The sequence below is a fragment of the Micromesistius poutassou genome (genome assembly GCF_964030765.1).
Source record: "Micromesistius poutassou genome assembly, chromosome: 14".
In the NCBI taxonomy this organism is placed as follows: domain Eukaryota; kingdom Metazoa; phylum Chordata; class Actinopteri; order Gadiformes; family Gadidae; genus Micromesistius; species Micromesistius poutassou.
The window spans coordinates 6,077,218-6,092,561 of NC_140284.1; the positions used below are offsets into that span (position 1 = coordinate 6,077,218).

Here is a 15,344-nt window from a genome sequence, read left to right on the forward strand (position 1 = left end):
AGAGAGGGAGAGAGAGTCAGCAAGAGAGAGGGAGAGAGAGAGAGGGGGAGAGGGGGAGAGGGAGAGAGGGAGAGAGAGAGAGAGTTAGGGATATCGAGTTTGTCATAATGTCGTATTTCATAGAACAAGAGTTGATATCTTTAGACACACACACACTCACACCTCATACATGCACAGGAACACACACACATACACACACACACACACACACACACACACACACACACACACACACTGCATGGTTGTTTATTCAGAACCATGGATACTAGCCTTTCTTCTTTCAAAATAAAGGCGTCCGCCAGCAGAAACCCAAGTGGCTCTTTGTAAGCCAGGGTTTTTGAGGTTGTTTTGGGACTCCAGCATTTAGCCCCATTAGCGCAGGAGCTGATCAGAACACCTTTCACGGTGCCATGGCTACATCTTTTATGGCCTGCCATGTTCTCAGAGCCATATGTGGTCAGGAGATTGTTCATTAGTTATCTAGAGTTCATAAATAATTATGAAGAGACCTGTTGAGGGTGGATCCATCTATTCCCCAGATAGACACTGGGGCAGGTATTATATAGCAGGTTAGACTAGGTAGGCCTGATTGAACCCTAGGCCTCCCAGCCAAAGGGTTCTGGGTTTGATCCCCAATGTCCCCACAGCCTTCCTTATAGGCATCCTTGAGCAAGATGCCCCTACCTGCTCCGTAGTGACCTGACTAACCGCAAATCAATTTGGACCAAAACGTCTGCTGAATGCCTATGAATAGTGAACATGCGACCACTTTGAGATCAATAAATAATATTGAAACCCGATAGGAGCAGTTCTGTCCTTGAAGCTGTAAGTCTTAGACAACAGTGTGGAAGCACTCCAACTCTTCCCTCTCTCTCTCCTCTTAATCTCTCTCTCTCATCTCCTCTCATCTCCTCTATGGCCAGCCTGGTTGTGGAGGGGTCTGATCCGAATGTAAACTGAGATCATTACATAATCCTAGAGCCTTTGTTGTTAAAGTAGCCCGCTGGGTCATCCTCATTATTGGTTATTAGAATCAGATTATCTGAACATCGGCTTTAGAGGAAGTGGAGGTGGATGGATGTTGGTGGTTGGGGATTCATCATTTGTTTGTGTGTGTAACTGGTAGCCTAGGTTTTGTTACAGCATGTTATGTCATGTTATGTTACGTTTGTTGCATTATCTGTTATGTTACGCGATGTTATATTAGGCCTATGTTATGTGACATTAAGTTGTGTTAGTGTAGGTTGTGTCATGTTATTTTATGTTATAGAATTTTACTTGATGTTATGTTACGTTATGTTGCGTTACTGCAACGTTACTCTCGGGAAAAAGGGATCCTAATAGTAGTAATAACAAATTATGTAACCTTGTTTACTTCGCTTCTCGTTTATTTAAAAGGTCTTTGTATTAATTGTCTTTGAGCCTAGAGATACCTCCCTTTGCCTCACCAAGTGAAATGAGTTTTGTTTGTGAGCATTTGCATTACCAATGTAGCCACATTGAGTATCTTCTTATGATCATGGTCAATCACATCCAATACTTCAACTGTCCTACAAGAAATCATTTTTCATCATGTGTTTGTCATGTTTTGTTACGTTGCAGGCTTGAAACAACACATTATCCACAACAGGTAGATCATTAACATTGCGTTGTGATTTTTTTTTATTTATTATTTTTATTATTATTATTTTATTGTTAATCGTCAGAAGAGGGGTGTGATGACTGACAGCTGGTATGAGCATGCGCATCATGCTCAGGGCTTGCGCTCGACGTCTTCATCTACATAAATTTTAATTGAAGTGAACTCTATGCAAAAAAAAGGAGTGTCTCTCCCTCTGATGTCATACTTCCCACTGATGTTTACTGGCTGCTTGAAGGGCGAATGGTGGCGTGGAACACTTAGAATTACCCTAATACATTTCACCAGCCAATCCCAGCATGGTATTAACTCAGACAGACGCGCCCAGCCAGCGGCACCAATCAGCGGGTAGTATTTAAATGATCAATGACAACTGACAACTTCTATTGTTATGGAGTCATCACCTGTGGTGCCCTTTAATCTAGCTCCTTATCTCTCTCTCTCTTCCTGCATCTTCCTCTCTCTCTCTCCCTTCCTCCCTTCCTTCCTCATGTCTCTATCTCTCTTCTTCCCACATGTCTCTCTATTTGTCTCCTCTCTCTCTCTCTCTCTCTCTCTCTCTCTCTCTTTATCTCCCTTTTTAAAAATGTAATTTCTCCCTCCCTCCCTAAATCCTTTTTACAGGTGGTCTTTCTCCCTCTCCTCGCTGCTTAAAATAGTCTGTCTGACTCATCAGCCCTGTATGCGTGCGTGTGTGTATGCGTGTGTGTGTGTGTGTGTGTGTGTGTGTGTGTGTGTGTGCGTGTGTGCGTGTGCGTGTGTGCGTGTGTGCGTGCGTGCGTGCGTGCGTGCGTGAGTGTGTGTGTGCGTGTGGCCATCCCTATATAATCCCCTGCATTAAAATGCTTTAGCCCCCCCCCCCCCAACCCTCTCTCTCTTCTTTCTCCCTCCTCCCTCCTGCTGGAACCACAGGCAGGTATAGGCAGAATATTTCACACGTTCAGCTGCCGGCCTGGCTTGTTCTTTATTAAAGCACCTGATCAACCAGCCCTGCACAGATGAACACATGAACCTTAATTAACTCAGCGAAGAGCAACAACTGTACTTAACCTATTGAGTAATACAGGACTGTTATGTGTGTATGTGCGTGTGTGTGTGTGTGTGTGTAAGAGAGTTTTTGTAATGATAACTGAATATAACAGAGAGAAAGAGAGATTGAGAGAGAGAGATCAGTGTGTTTGTCAGGCGGTTGATGCTCTATGATAGAGACAGATTGACCTGTCTCTCCACTGCTCCTCACTCAAGATGGCTCCCAACACACCCGCACTCCCAACACAAGGAGCTGCTAGATGCTAGCTAGCAGTTAGCCACAACTAGCAGAAGGGATTTGATGATTTAATTGTTCCTCTTCTCTCTTCTTCATATGTTCAAAAGTAGCATAAATTGCTGCTGCATTTATTGTTATGTGCCACAATATGCCAACATTCCTTCTGGGCGATGTTCTCGATTCCTTGTTCATTGTTGGGTTTGTTTCTTGTTGTTTAATGTTTGTGTTTTCACCAAGTAAAGCTTCCTTTCCTCTGAGTCGGATCCCTGCATTTGGGTTCACCTCCCTCAGCCAGCCTTGACACAGGGAACCGGCCACAAAATAAACCCTGCAGAGATTTCCCTATTATCCACGTTCCTGGCAGCGACCTTTGAGCAGCAGGACCTCCTCATTGTCTCGATCATGGGGGGGATTGCAGCCTTCGGTTTCCAGCTCCCCAGCCGCGCTACAAGCTACCCAGCTCTATTCGTGCCCCTCTAAGACCTGTTCCCTGTTCCTGATCTTCCTAGTACTGTTCCTGGCCTGTCTAAGCCGGTTCCTGACCTTCCTAACACTGTTCCTGGCCTGCCTAGCCCCGCTCCTGTCCTTGACCTTGATGGAAAACATCATGAGGTCAAGGAAAGTTGTGAAGGAGAATTAAGGACTAAGTAAAAGACAACTGCTTTACCAATCCAAATGCATTTCCACTAGACTGTACTGTGTACTTTTATTATAGTGGATGTTATGGACATGGGACTGCCGAGGTTAATTTAAGTTCCAGAAAATGGACTCCTAAAAGCGTATCTTATCATAGATGCGCTTCATCATAAGATTATTTTTGTTTCATGCTGGCTATTAATGAATGGTTGTTCATCCTCCTGTCCACAGAGAAGCCAACCAGCTCTTATTAACTTTTGTGATCGTGAGCATGAAGAAGCGGTGGCTTTTATCATGGCGGCCACCAGTGTGCGAAATACGGGGGGGTCCGGGGGGGCTAGGGTTAGTCTAGTTAGTATTGTCACTAATTAGTATTGTCACTAATGGTCATTTAAATGTGTTTAAGCTCACCATGTCCAGTATTCAGAATTTTAAACATTTATTTACAAATATGTTCTATTTTTTTGCCAAGCAGAGCCAGCCAGTCCTGTGCGCGTATGCAAATTAGCCATGTGCGCCAAACAGAAGAAGGGCCCTATCTTGCGCCCGGTGCAATTGACTTTCTACACCGACGCATGTGTCGTTGCTAGTTTGCACCCGGCGCAAATGATACTTGGTTCTATTTTAGTGATCTAAAAAATGCGCCAATGCAATTGCGCCACTGACCGAAAAATACCTGGTCTATAGCGGACAGCGCAGTTGTTGTTGCTATTTTGACGTGCCATGGCAGGTCGGAACTACAACATAGCCTACACACACGTAGGCTATACACACAGGCATGCAAACTAGTCACCTTTCGGCGAAATTCGCCGTTTTTTAAACAAAATTGGCCACTTGTGTGATTCGTGGAGATCCATTGAGAAAACATTGGGGGTGGAGGGGTCTACAGTTTGACGAAAACGAGACGATAACTAAATAAAAATCAATTTAGGATGGCCGCAAGTTGGCCGCGTCCGCATATGTTTTACATTTTGTTTTTACATGACGAATCAGTGTTTCTGAAGTTGGAGAAGAAAACGCTATTCCATGTGTTAATTATGCCTATTATTTGGCCATAAACTGAGCCATTTGAAGTTTGAAATTCATGTGGTCATGCATCTGTCTCAGCGGAGACTGCAAACGCGCTGTCAAAAATAAACTCGTCAAGTCAAAATGCGCTGGCTCTTAAAGGGGATGGGAGATGCCACTCTCATTGGTTTATTGCATGTTACGCCCAAAACACACCTACGGGTTTCAGCCCAACCCATTTTAGATTTGCGCCGGGCGCAAAGCTAATTTATCTCGCCGTCATAATAGCAACAGCGCCATAGAACCGCCCACAAAGTACTTCGACTTTGCGCATTGACGTCTTGACGTATGTTATAGGCCTACTGCATGAGAAAATTTTAGATCGATATTGCGCAACAATCGGGAGATGGGGACCCCCCCGAATTTTGAAGGGTATTTCGCACACTGGCGGCCACCTCCTAGGATACCTCCGGGCCATTTCACTATGTTGGAACCTTCCTAAGCAAATAGACGCTTCGGCCGGAAATGTTTTTTTGGTTCCATGTTCTTGCAGTTTTGTTTCTGTTTACGTGTTTTCATGAAGTAAAGCTTCCTACAGCCTCACTAGGACCATCGATGATTCACCTCTATTAAAACACACACACACACACACACACACACACACACACACACACACACACACACACACACACACACACACACACACACACACGCACACACACACACACACACACACACACACACACACACACACACACACACACACACACACACACACTCACACAGAAGCATGCATACACAGCCACGCAGGCACATCTGGAAAGATACATGCACAAACAACATAATTAGCTTGTTTCAGGAATTGTGATATTACTTGCCATTCACTCTTTATCTTACCCCAAGTTAGATAGATAGATAGATAGATAGATAACACTTCATTAATCCCCTGGAGGGGAAATTATTTTGTGACAGCACAGCAGCAGTGAAAGAATAGTATAATAGAGTACAATAATAGATAGATAGATAGATAGATAGATAGATAGATAGATAGATAGATAGATAGATAGATAGATAGATAGATAGATGCTCTAGTCTGCACAGAGCCAGCTAGGGAGCTAGCATGTTATTTGATTAGTGTATTATTTGTATGTGAGGCTAAGGTCTCAGACAGAAGCACTCCTGCATTGCCCGGCTAATAGCGCGGCTAACCTGATCTGCTCTGTGAGGAGCATCAGAGAGCAGGTGACACAGAGCATCCTGTCCATAATGTACGTCTCGCTCACTGGCCAATCACATCCTCTCTGCTATCTCCTCACTAATGAGGTGATCTATCACACAATGTGTGATGTCACACTGCTGGACATCTTGTGGAGAAGTGATGTCACAACCCTTGAAATCGTGTGATGTCGCAAAACAAATAAACTACACATCTATATGCATTGACTAGTACATTCAAATACATATACTCTGATACACTAACTCTAATGTGTCATATTATAAGCATTAAACAATATCATAATCAGGACATACTCGACTCTTTGATTACTCATATTACTTACTTAGAATTTTTGTTTTTAAATTTTGTATTTAAATTGCAAGACAGGCTATCTCTATCTTGACAGAACACATTTGCTTGTGCAGGCCTGTTAACGGTTGTCACCTTGGCACCTTGTCACCTTGAATTTAATTAGTTTCTGAAGGTGCGACACTGGTGAATTCAAACTGTCTAATTTAAGAAAAAGCTTATTAATTACAATTTCTGCTGGCATGGCGTAATTGTAACAACAGCGCCCTCTTCTGTCTGGTAGGAGTATCACATTTGACGTCAGACTGACGTTCCACGCTACGGAGTCTTACGCCCTTGACGTCAAATTCCGTGGACTCCGACCGAGGCAGCAAACACTGGTTCGTACTTCTTTATTTTTTTTTAACTTTCTGGATGAGTTTAAATATACGCACCAGTGGCTCCATTTAGTTTGTCAATTTGCCAAACTACCCACTACTATCGAAAGTAGTGGATGTTTGAAACGCAGTAGCGGTAACTTTCTGCAGGTACCGTTAATGTCGGCAGGCCTGTCATAGTGCACGCCGCGCATGTGTCCATTCAGGCATATTTAGTAGGAAATATCACTTGATCAGGAATATCTACCCCCCCTCCCCCGTTAACTCTAATGCTAACAAAGCATGCTGGTTAACACGTCAAGCAGAATTTATGCTATATTCCGTCCACCATAGTTTGGGCGTTTTTATGTATCTAGGCTTACAGCACAAGGAATACACAAGGAAATGCCATGCATGTGAAATATTAACTATTTCCGAGTTATTGAACCGAGTGCCCTCTGGCCGCCACCTGTGAAGCTGTTCGACTGTGAAATTATGCTTTTTTGTTCATGCATTAATGCATGCACTTTTTAATCAAATAGTCTCTGGCTGACTACATTCAGTATGCCTTCAGGAAACATAATATACACTTATATATATATATTATTACTTTCTAAATCCAAAGGGCTTTTATAGGCATGGAAAACGTAGGCTGCCAAACCAATATTATTCAAATTAGAATAACACTATCTCTCTTGTCTCTCTCCTACCTACAATATTAATGTTCACACCATGTTTATGTTGCAAGCAGCGGCGGTTCAGATGTGGTATAAGCCAGGACTCCGCAGGGGGGCTAGTCTGTTGGTGTGTTTTTGGAGTGAAAGGGGGATTGAACGACAAATGCATTGTTCTGCAGTTCTCAGCAAGATGGCGCTCACTCAAGTTTCCTCCAACAAATGTGCTGGTGGCTACCAGAAGGTGTATGAACACGACAGGTACACACACCACACACACACACACACACACACACACACACACACACACACACACACACACACACACACACACACACACACACACGTTAATAGTGACTAGTTAATAGTTAAATTTCTAGTGGATCAGATTTCAAACGTTTGGAATTGATGTTGTTATTGTGTTGTCGTCTCTCTTTCTCAAGCACGGAGCTCCAGTGTAAGATGAAGTTTGCTGTTTATCTTCCTCCCAAGGCAGAGAGCGACAAGTGTCCCGTCTTCTACTGGCTCTCCGGTAAGCGATACACTACGCTACACTAACCCTAACCGCTGCACAACACAACGTACAGTGTGTGTAGCGCTACACAACAGAACGTACAGTGTGTGTAGCGCTACACAACACAACGTACAGTGTGTGTAGCGCTACACAACACAACGTACAGTGTGTGTAGCGCTACACAATACACATACAGTGTGTATAGCTTTACACACCTCAACGTACAGTGTGTGTAGTGCTACACACCTCAACGTACAGTGTGTGTGTGTGTGTGTAGTTAAGCAACACACACACACACACACTACAATACTACGAACACACTGGAGGACGCACAGCAGGCCGTGGTTAAGGGTGTGTGTGTGTGTGTGTGTCCAGGGCTGACGTGCACGGAGCAGAACTTCATCACCAAAGCGGGCGCTCAGCAGGCCGCCGCCGACAACGGCATCATCATCGTCGCCCCGGACACCAGCCCACGTAGGGCCACATCCCGTCACGTCGTATTACACACTCGCTGGCGATGAGGTCACGCCTGACGCATTTCCCATGATCCTCCAGGGGGCTGCGGCATCGAGGGGGAGGACGAGAGCTGGGACTTCGGTACCGGAGCCGGCTTCTACGTGGACGCCACCGAGGAGCCCTGGAAGAGCAACTACCGCATGTACTCCTACATCACGGAGGAGGTAATGTCACTTCATAACAGCGCATCGTAACATCACATCATGCGTCATACATACAGTCATGACCTGTGTGTGTGTGTGTGTGTGTGTGTGTGTGTGTGTGTGTGTGTGTGTGTGTGTGTGTGTGTGTGTGTGTGTGTGTGTGTGTGTGTGTGTGTGTGTGTGTGTGTGTGTGTGTGTTATAGCTCCCCAAGCTGATCAACAGTAACTTTGCGGCGGACCCCGACAGGATGTCCATCTCGGGTCACTCCATGGGGGGTCACGGCGCGCTGGTCTGCACCCTCAGGAACCCTGGCAAATACAAGGTACCTGAAGCCATCTGTAGCGCTTGCAACCGCATAGAAGTGCCTGCATGAGGGGTCGATTGACGATGAAGGATTATGACTGGCTTCAGTAAACAAACAACCCACCCATCGCAGTGATTATATTGTAGCCTGTCTGAATCACTGTGTTCAACAACGCTCGCGGCATTGCGATTCTATTTGTAGTCCATTTGCACTCCAGTGATTGTCTTACTAAGCCGTGTCAAGTTACTATTTTGCTCCATTGTACATTTGCATTCCAAATACAAGTCCAGTTGTAATTCTGTGAAGTCCAAACATTTTTTTACAGGGATGAGGACCTGCAAACCTTATTTTCATTGGCAGCAAAGTTCTTTGAATGGAATATTTCCATCTGCTACTGTATCCTGGTATACCAAATCTATAAATACACATATATCTCTATCTCTCTCTCCAGACGGTGTCCGCATTCGCTCCTATCTGTAACCCCATCCAGTGTCCCTGGGGTCAGAAAGCCTTCGCAGGATACCTGGGAGCTGACAAGTCCACGTGGGAGGTGATTTCATCGTTCTGCTCTTATTTCACTTAATAAAACTAAAATCAGACGTATGATATTACCACATTGGTAAGTTAGCGAGAGTATTGGCTTGTTGCTATCGTGCTAGCTACAATTTTAGCTACATTGTTGGCTACAGTGTTAGATAGTCAGCTAGTGTTGGCTAGTTTGCTACATTGCTAGCATTGTTGGCTAGTTGTTACAGTATTCGCTACAATGGTGGTTAGTAAGCTACAGTGTTAACTCCAGTGCTATCTTGTAAGCTACAGAGCTTTTATAATGAGCCTCCAGGCATACAATACTATGGTTTTAGGCTTCACTGTTATCTGTCTCCTCAGGCGTACGATGCTACGGTGTTAGCGGCGTCCTACGAGGGTCCCAAGCTAGACATCCTGATAGACCAAGGCGGTGATGACCAGTTCCTGTCCTCCAGCCAGCTGCTTCCTGACCACCTGATCGCCGCCTGCTCCGCCAAGAAGATCCCGGTCGTTTTCCGACGCCAGCCTGTCAGTACCTTCTAACGCAACAGCAACCATTTTGATAAAATCACAGTCGGCAACATCGATTCCATGAACAAATTCTGGAAAAAAAGTTTAAAAAGGAGGATTGACAACGGTGGTCCAGATTTTCGCTAGAGACACACAACATGCATGTGAAACAGTGCTCTTAGCTTTGAAAATAGCAGAGCGTGAGAAACCCCCTTTAATGTCTGTTTGTTTTCCTCACCAGGGCTATGACCACAGTTACTTCTTCATCTACTCCTTCATGAGCGACCACATCAAGCACCACGCCAAGTACCTCAACGCTTAGAGCCCACTGGCCTCAACAGAACTCAAGACATTGAGTCCTTGATTTGACACTGATAACATAACACGCATAACATGCTTGTCTGGGAGTTGGTTTGTTTTGGTTCTGGATGCTGATGATTTCTGGATGCTGATGATGAATCGTACACTAAAACTGCATATTGATAGTCATGCAAATCGATCAATAAAATCATGACATCACAAAAGTTTGTGTTTGCATGTTCTGTTGGACAGCAGAATTTAACCCTATCCTACTAGTCTCCCAGTGCTACTGAGACGATATGTACAGTATGTGTATATATGTGTCAGAACAAAAGTTCTGATGTCATTTTGTTTGTGATTTCAACCTTAAAACACTTCACAGATTTGTAGTTTTGTAAAAATAATGTGTTGGTGAACGAGAGGGAAAAATCGAAATACTGTCAGTTCTATAAAAAGAAGTGCTTCAACAACATACTAGCTCTACAAATCTCTCCATATGTTTAAGCCTTAATATTTATAGAGCTAAAACATGTTTGCTTTATATAGAACTCGGACTACCTTCAGTTCTACATAGAGCTATAATGTAAAATAGACAGATGGCTCAGAGTAAGTGGGTGGTGGTTTATTACAGCAGGTCTTTAATACATTGAAGAGAATAACAGTACAGTATATACAAGTTATTATGGGCTGCTTCATGCACATGAAAGAGGGATGCTGTACAAAATACACAGACGTAAAAAAAAAAAAATACTTAGAAAGTTTCAACAAGAAAAAAGTTACAAATCAAGTGAAAAATACATTTTCTCCATGTCAGAAAAGTAGAAAAGTGTGTTTTTGTTCCATACTATGTACAACACGTCAACAACACCTTTACACACGTTCACCACTTCTCTCTAGTGGCCCAAATCCCACATCTCTGATTCAAATATTCCGTTGCCAAAACAAATATAAATAGTTCAATTTAAAGTGCAGGATAATATTTAGTTTGGCCTCGTATGAGTTTAATGTCTTAATACAGAACTGTACAGACAGCGAAAGTAAAAACGTGTGTGTATTATGTTAGTAATGATTCTGAGCATGTTGGATGCCTCTGATATAGACAGATGTCAATCCCTCGTACATTGTGTCCGATATCAATGGACAGCTTGAATCATTCTTTAAATAAACTCAGATGCTTTGGTTCCATTAGGTCTCAGGTGTGTCTGACAATGAAGGCCAGTGGTTCATTATGCTATAGTGATGACATCACAGATTCAAATGTGATGTCATTGCTCTATTTTAGCCAAACACTTGTTGTAGTTGTATTTAAAGTAATGTTCATTAGCAGTAGAACAAACATGACAAAACCATTTTTTGTCATTTCATTTGTGATCTCAAAAGGACAATACCGGTTTGGGGGATCAAACCATAATAAACGTCTCCTGCCTTCACTGAAACATCCGTTACCAATCTCGTTTGTCTAAATTACCCGTACCGATTCTGCCAATGAACCCTTGCCTGCCACGAATGTAAACAATATCCATACAGCACTTAAATCTTTTGGTATCAATGTGCTTCGGTCCGTGCAGTGTTTTCAGAAAACATAACAGTGAATTACCATACGAGTACTTTACAAAATGTCTTATCACAAAGACTAAAGGGCTATATCGCCATTGTTTCATTTTTTGGCAGGTGGGTTGAAGCAAAATTCTCTTGGGCAGAATCAGCACAACAAATTAATTTTGTGCTATTAGTGGTAACAGATGTTTTAGTGAAGCCAGGAGCGACAGTTAGGCCAGAACGGTATCGTCCTTTAACCACTTGGCAGACTGGGTGCTTTACACTATTCACCATGTTAAACGAGATGGTGCTACAGTAATATTACTGCAATACCTACAAGCTGTCCACACTTGAGGTCCTTAAATAAACACCAAATAAACTAAACCTGGATAGAGAAACATGGTTCTAGAGGAGCAGCAACAAACTCCATTTGTTTTGGCAACTGTTCCAGAATATTGCGGGCAACACACACATACGCGCACACGCACACACATACACGCACGCTCACACACACACACACACACACACACACACACACACACACACACACACACACACACACACACACACACACACACACACACACACACACACACACACACACACACACGCACTCATGCACACACACACACACGCACGCATGCACACACACACACACACACACACACACACACACACACACACACACACACACACACACACCCTAATCTAAATTTAAAGTTGGATGTCGGATACGATGGTCGGATCAGATCATCTTCACGTATGAATGAAAAGCATCATAAAAATTAATCCAAAAAGTGGCACTATGAAATAATCAATCAACTAGGGTTGGAGTATTTTAACCGTCCCATAGATTATGGTAAAACATTATAAAATACACACAACTTTACTTAAAATATATTAGAGAAAAATATTTAAGATATTTCTTATTTTTAGTGTATACAATCCAAATATTTAAGTTGGCAAGTTTTGTATCATAAATAAAGCATTTTAATTAATAATAAAAAATGAAAACTGCAGTTTGTAAATACTTAAAAACCTTTTGGTATTTATCCTCCCGGTCGGAGAGCTGAGAGCTGAAAAAGGGGTTTTAGCAGGAAGACGGTTGGTAAATACAGTGCGTTACATGACTCAACCGCCAGGGGTCGCAGGATGCTACGTGTGTTCGGCAGTGTCAGCAGAGGCTACAAAAAGGGGCAGCACTCAGTTCACCATGAAAACATTATATATTAACAATATAATAATATTCTTAAAGTCTTTATGGAACTCATGGGCACCGCCTCACAAGGCTAGACTGAAGGTTTGTAAATAAAAAATTAGGAACGTTTCATTTTTGAGAACCCATCCTAATTTGCCACATGTGCGTTATAATTGAAGAAAAGACAGAAGTGGAAGCCAGGTACAAGTGAGCCCTGTCGGGCGCGTTGCTGTGCGCGCTGTCTAGTGTTGTGTTTGCTGTGTACATGGAACTGGCCATTAGAAAGCACACTTACCTGTACACTACATGCACACTACTGGTCACTATAGTTCACTGTTCCTATTGGTTAGGACCGACTCCGATTTGAAACTTCTTCTCATCTTCTTCTCGCTCCTGGGGACAGTTGACCGGTGAAACAAGGCTCACAGGAATTAAGAGATGGGAAATGGTGTTTCGGTAGGAGGAGGGACCCAGAGCAGGCCGGATGCTATCCCATAATGCTCGGTATCCGCCCCGGGGTGATGGGGGGGCTTGTGGGGTGACGGGGGGGGAGGTGGGAGGGGGTGGACTGGCTCTGGATCCTTGTGATGCTTTGTGTGATTGGCTCCTGTTCCCCCAGCATCATGTGAGGAGGGTCTGCTTGGCGGGACTGTGGTCCAGCAGGGCCTGGACGGTGTTACACACCCTCAGAAGACCCCTCTCCTCCAGGATGTGGTGGGGGAGGCACAGCTTGTCCTGGGAGGGAGGGAGAATATCGTATGTTAGAGTATTGTCGTAATATTGTGTTGTAATTTTGGAGGATAAAAGAAGCTGTTCAACTCATCCAGCTTTCATAAAAAACAGAGTGAAGTGTTGTCAAGGTTTCCACATTTATTATCCCTGGCACACATCAGAACAATCGCATAAAAACACCTCGTCCAATCAACACATCCCATAAAAACAACTCGTCCAATCAACACTCAGAGAAAAATACACCATCCAATCAAATCATTACAAAATCCAAACATGGAAAACATGGGCTGAATATTTGGAGACTATGGATGTTACTGTTGAGCTACTGTTTGCGAAGACAACTGATTGGCTAGCCAGGACATTTTGAATATATTAAATATCACTGTGGTGAAATATTTGAACTAACTGTCTTATCGTTAGCAACCTTGTTTAAATGCAACATACAGCAAGTAGATTGGCTGTAATGTCTCTATGGCGTTTTAACAGTATATCAAGATAGTATTGAGATTCTCTTAAATCAACAGTTTATATTAAACTCTATAGCCCTTAATAACTGCAAACGGTCCTGGTCACTTGGGGAATAAATATGTTTGATATAAATAAACATTTATTACTATTAACGGAGAAAGAATAGACCACAAGTTCAGCTATTTAAAGTTGATGTCTAAAATAAGCATTGCGTCACTTTAAAACCCCAAATGGTTTATCTAATAAAAATGTATATATGACGTGTCCTTCACAGCGTAAAAAAGCCTTAAACCTATTCATTCATTTATTCATGAGTCGTTAATTCATGACCTGATCATTGTGCTTCACATTAAAATTACCGTAGCAACATCACCTTAACAGTCTGGGAGTCGGTGATAAATATCTATTTAAACTACCGTCAGAAGAGTGAGGTCCTTCTGCCTACATCCTGCTCAGATGTGACTATGTGTTAACAGGTTTGGTTATCGATGATGGGGAGTCCCCATGGTTCACAGTACAGGAAGCACTAGGGGGATTAGAGGCCTGAATGGCTCCAGAAAACCTGAACTATGTTATGTTTAAATACTTTAAAAGACGATAAAGAAATAAACATCCATGCATGGCTCGATCCACCTAGGCTTTTTTTTCCTTTTTCTGAATCCGTTTCGGCTGTGTCGAGTTCAAAGATTGAAACATCTGGTATTCCCAGTGGGATAAACGGTGCACATTATAATGCTTTGTATCAACCAAGGTCATCAGGGCCTCACTAGTGCTTCACTAGGGCCTTACTAGCTCCACCACTGGTCATCTAGTCGTCTAAGGAGAGTCTAGCTGGAGAGACGCAAACCTGGTAATCAGTTCCCCCAGACCATCGTGGGCTGGGCTGGGACCTGCCCAAGGGAATGGTCGGGATTTAGATTTGATTTGCTGCTCAAGTGGCCAGGTCTGCAAGCCTCCTCTACAGGTGACCAGGAAGTACTCTGACTCTACAGTGCGTTTCTCTCTGAACACTTTTTAGCACTCCATTTCCCATCATTCCCAACATGGCTGCCATATGCTGCTTTTACAGTAGTGCAGGTACAGCAGGAGACCCAATCTGCATCAGGAACATGGGTTCGTAGCGCATTACCGATGAGTTTTTCTATTACTTTGGGCAGTACGGTAGAAGGCATTGCTTTCCGTTACGTTTAAATCAATCCTGCACCGGTCACTGCAGCTCGGGAGAGTTTGCCTGTTGTGTATCTGGGATCTGCATGAGTCTGTATGGAAAAACAGCAGACAGGGCAGTCACGAAGGGAAAAGTGGCATTAGAAGCCATGGCTGCTATCTCCAGAGGTTGAGCAGAGGGAAGCTGATGTTTTTGATGGTCCAAGTTGAACTACTGGCTGCTGTCACCAAATGACTGGTCGAAATGAAGCCGCCTCTCCACATGTCGTAGTCCAGGCTGTGGTATGTTAGCCTACGATGCAACGGTAAGACGTTTGTG

At 43.4% G+C, this 15,344-nt stretch overlaps 2 protein-coding genes across 3 annotated transcripts in view; one reads left to right on the top strand and one right to left on the bottom strand.

Moving 5' to 3' along the window:
- The first annotated feature begins 6,397 nt into the window (after nucleotides 1-6,397).
- esd (esterase D/formylglutathione hydrolase) lies at nucleotides 6,398-10,139 on the top strand. Its single transcript, XM_084478431.1, has 9 exons — nucleotides 6,398-6,455; nucleotides 7,288-7,366; nucleotides 7,549-7,637; nucleotides 7,995-8,093; nucleotides 8,175-8,299; nucleotides 8,482-8,601; nucleotides 9,035-9,133; nucleotides 9,472-9,639; nucleotides 9,863-10,139. The coding sequence occupies exons 2-9, from the start codon at nucleotides 7,299-7,301 to the stop codon at nucleotides 9,941-9,943; spliced, it is 849 nt and encodes a 282-aa protein (XP_084334557.1). The 5' UTR covers nucleotides 6,398-6,455; nucleotides 7,288-7,298; the 3' UTR covers nucleotides 9,944-10,139.
- A 383-nt stretch (nucleotides 10,140-10,522) lies between these two features.
- Nucleotides 10,523-15,344, bottom strand: part of lrch1 (leucine-rich repeats and calponin homology (CH) domain containing 1) — a 33,291-nt gene continuing 28,469 nt past the window's right edge. For both annotated transcript variants that reach the window (XM_084478582.1, XM_084478581.1), the window contains one exon: nucleotides 10,523-13,393. In XM_084478582.1, coding sequence (XP_084334708.1) covers nucleotides 13,280-13,393 — 114 coding nt within the window. In that variant the 3' untranslated portion in view covers nucleotides 10,523-13,279. The remainder of the gene's footprint in view (nucleotides 13,394-15,344) is intronic.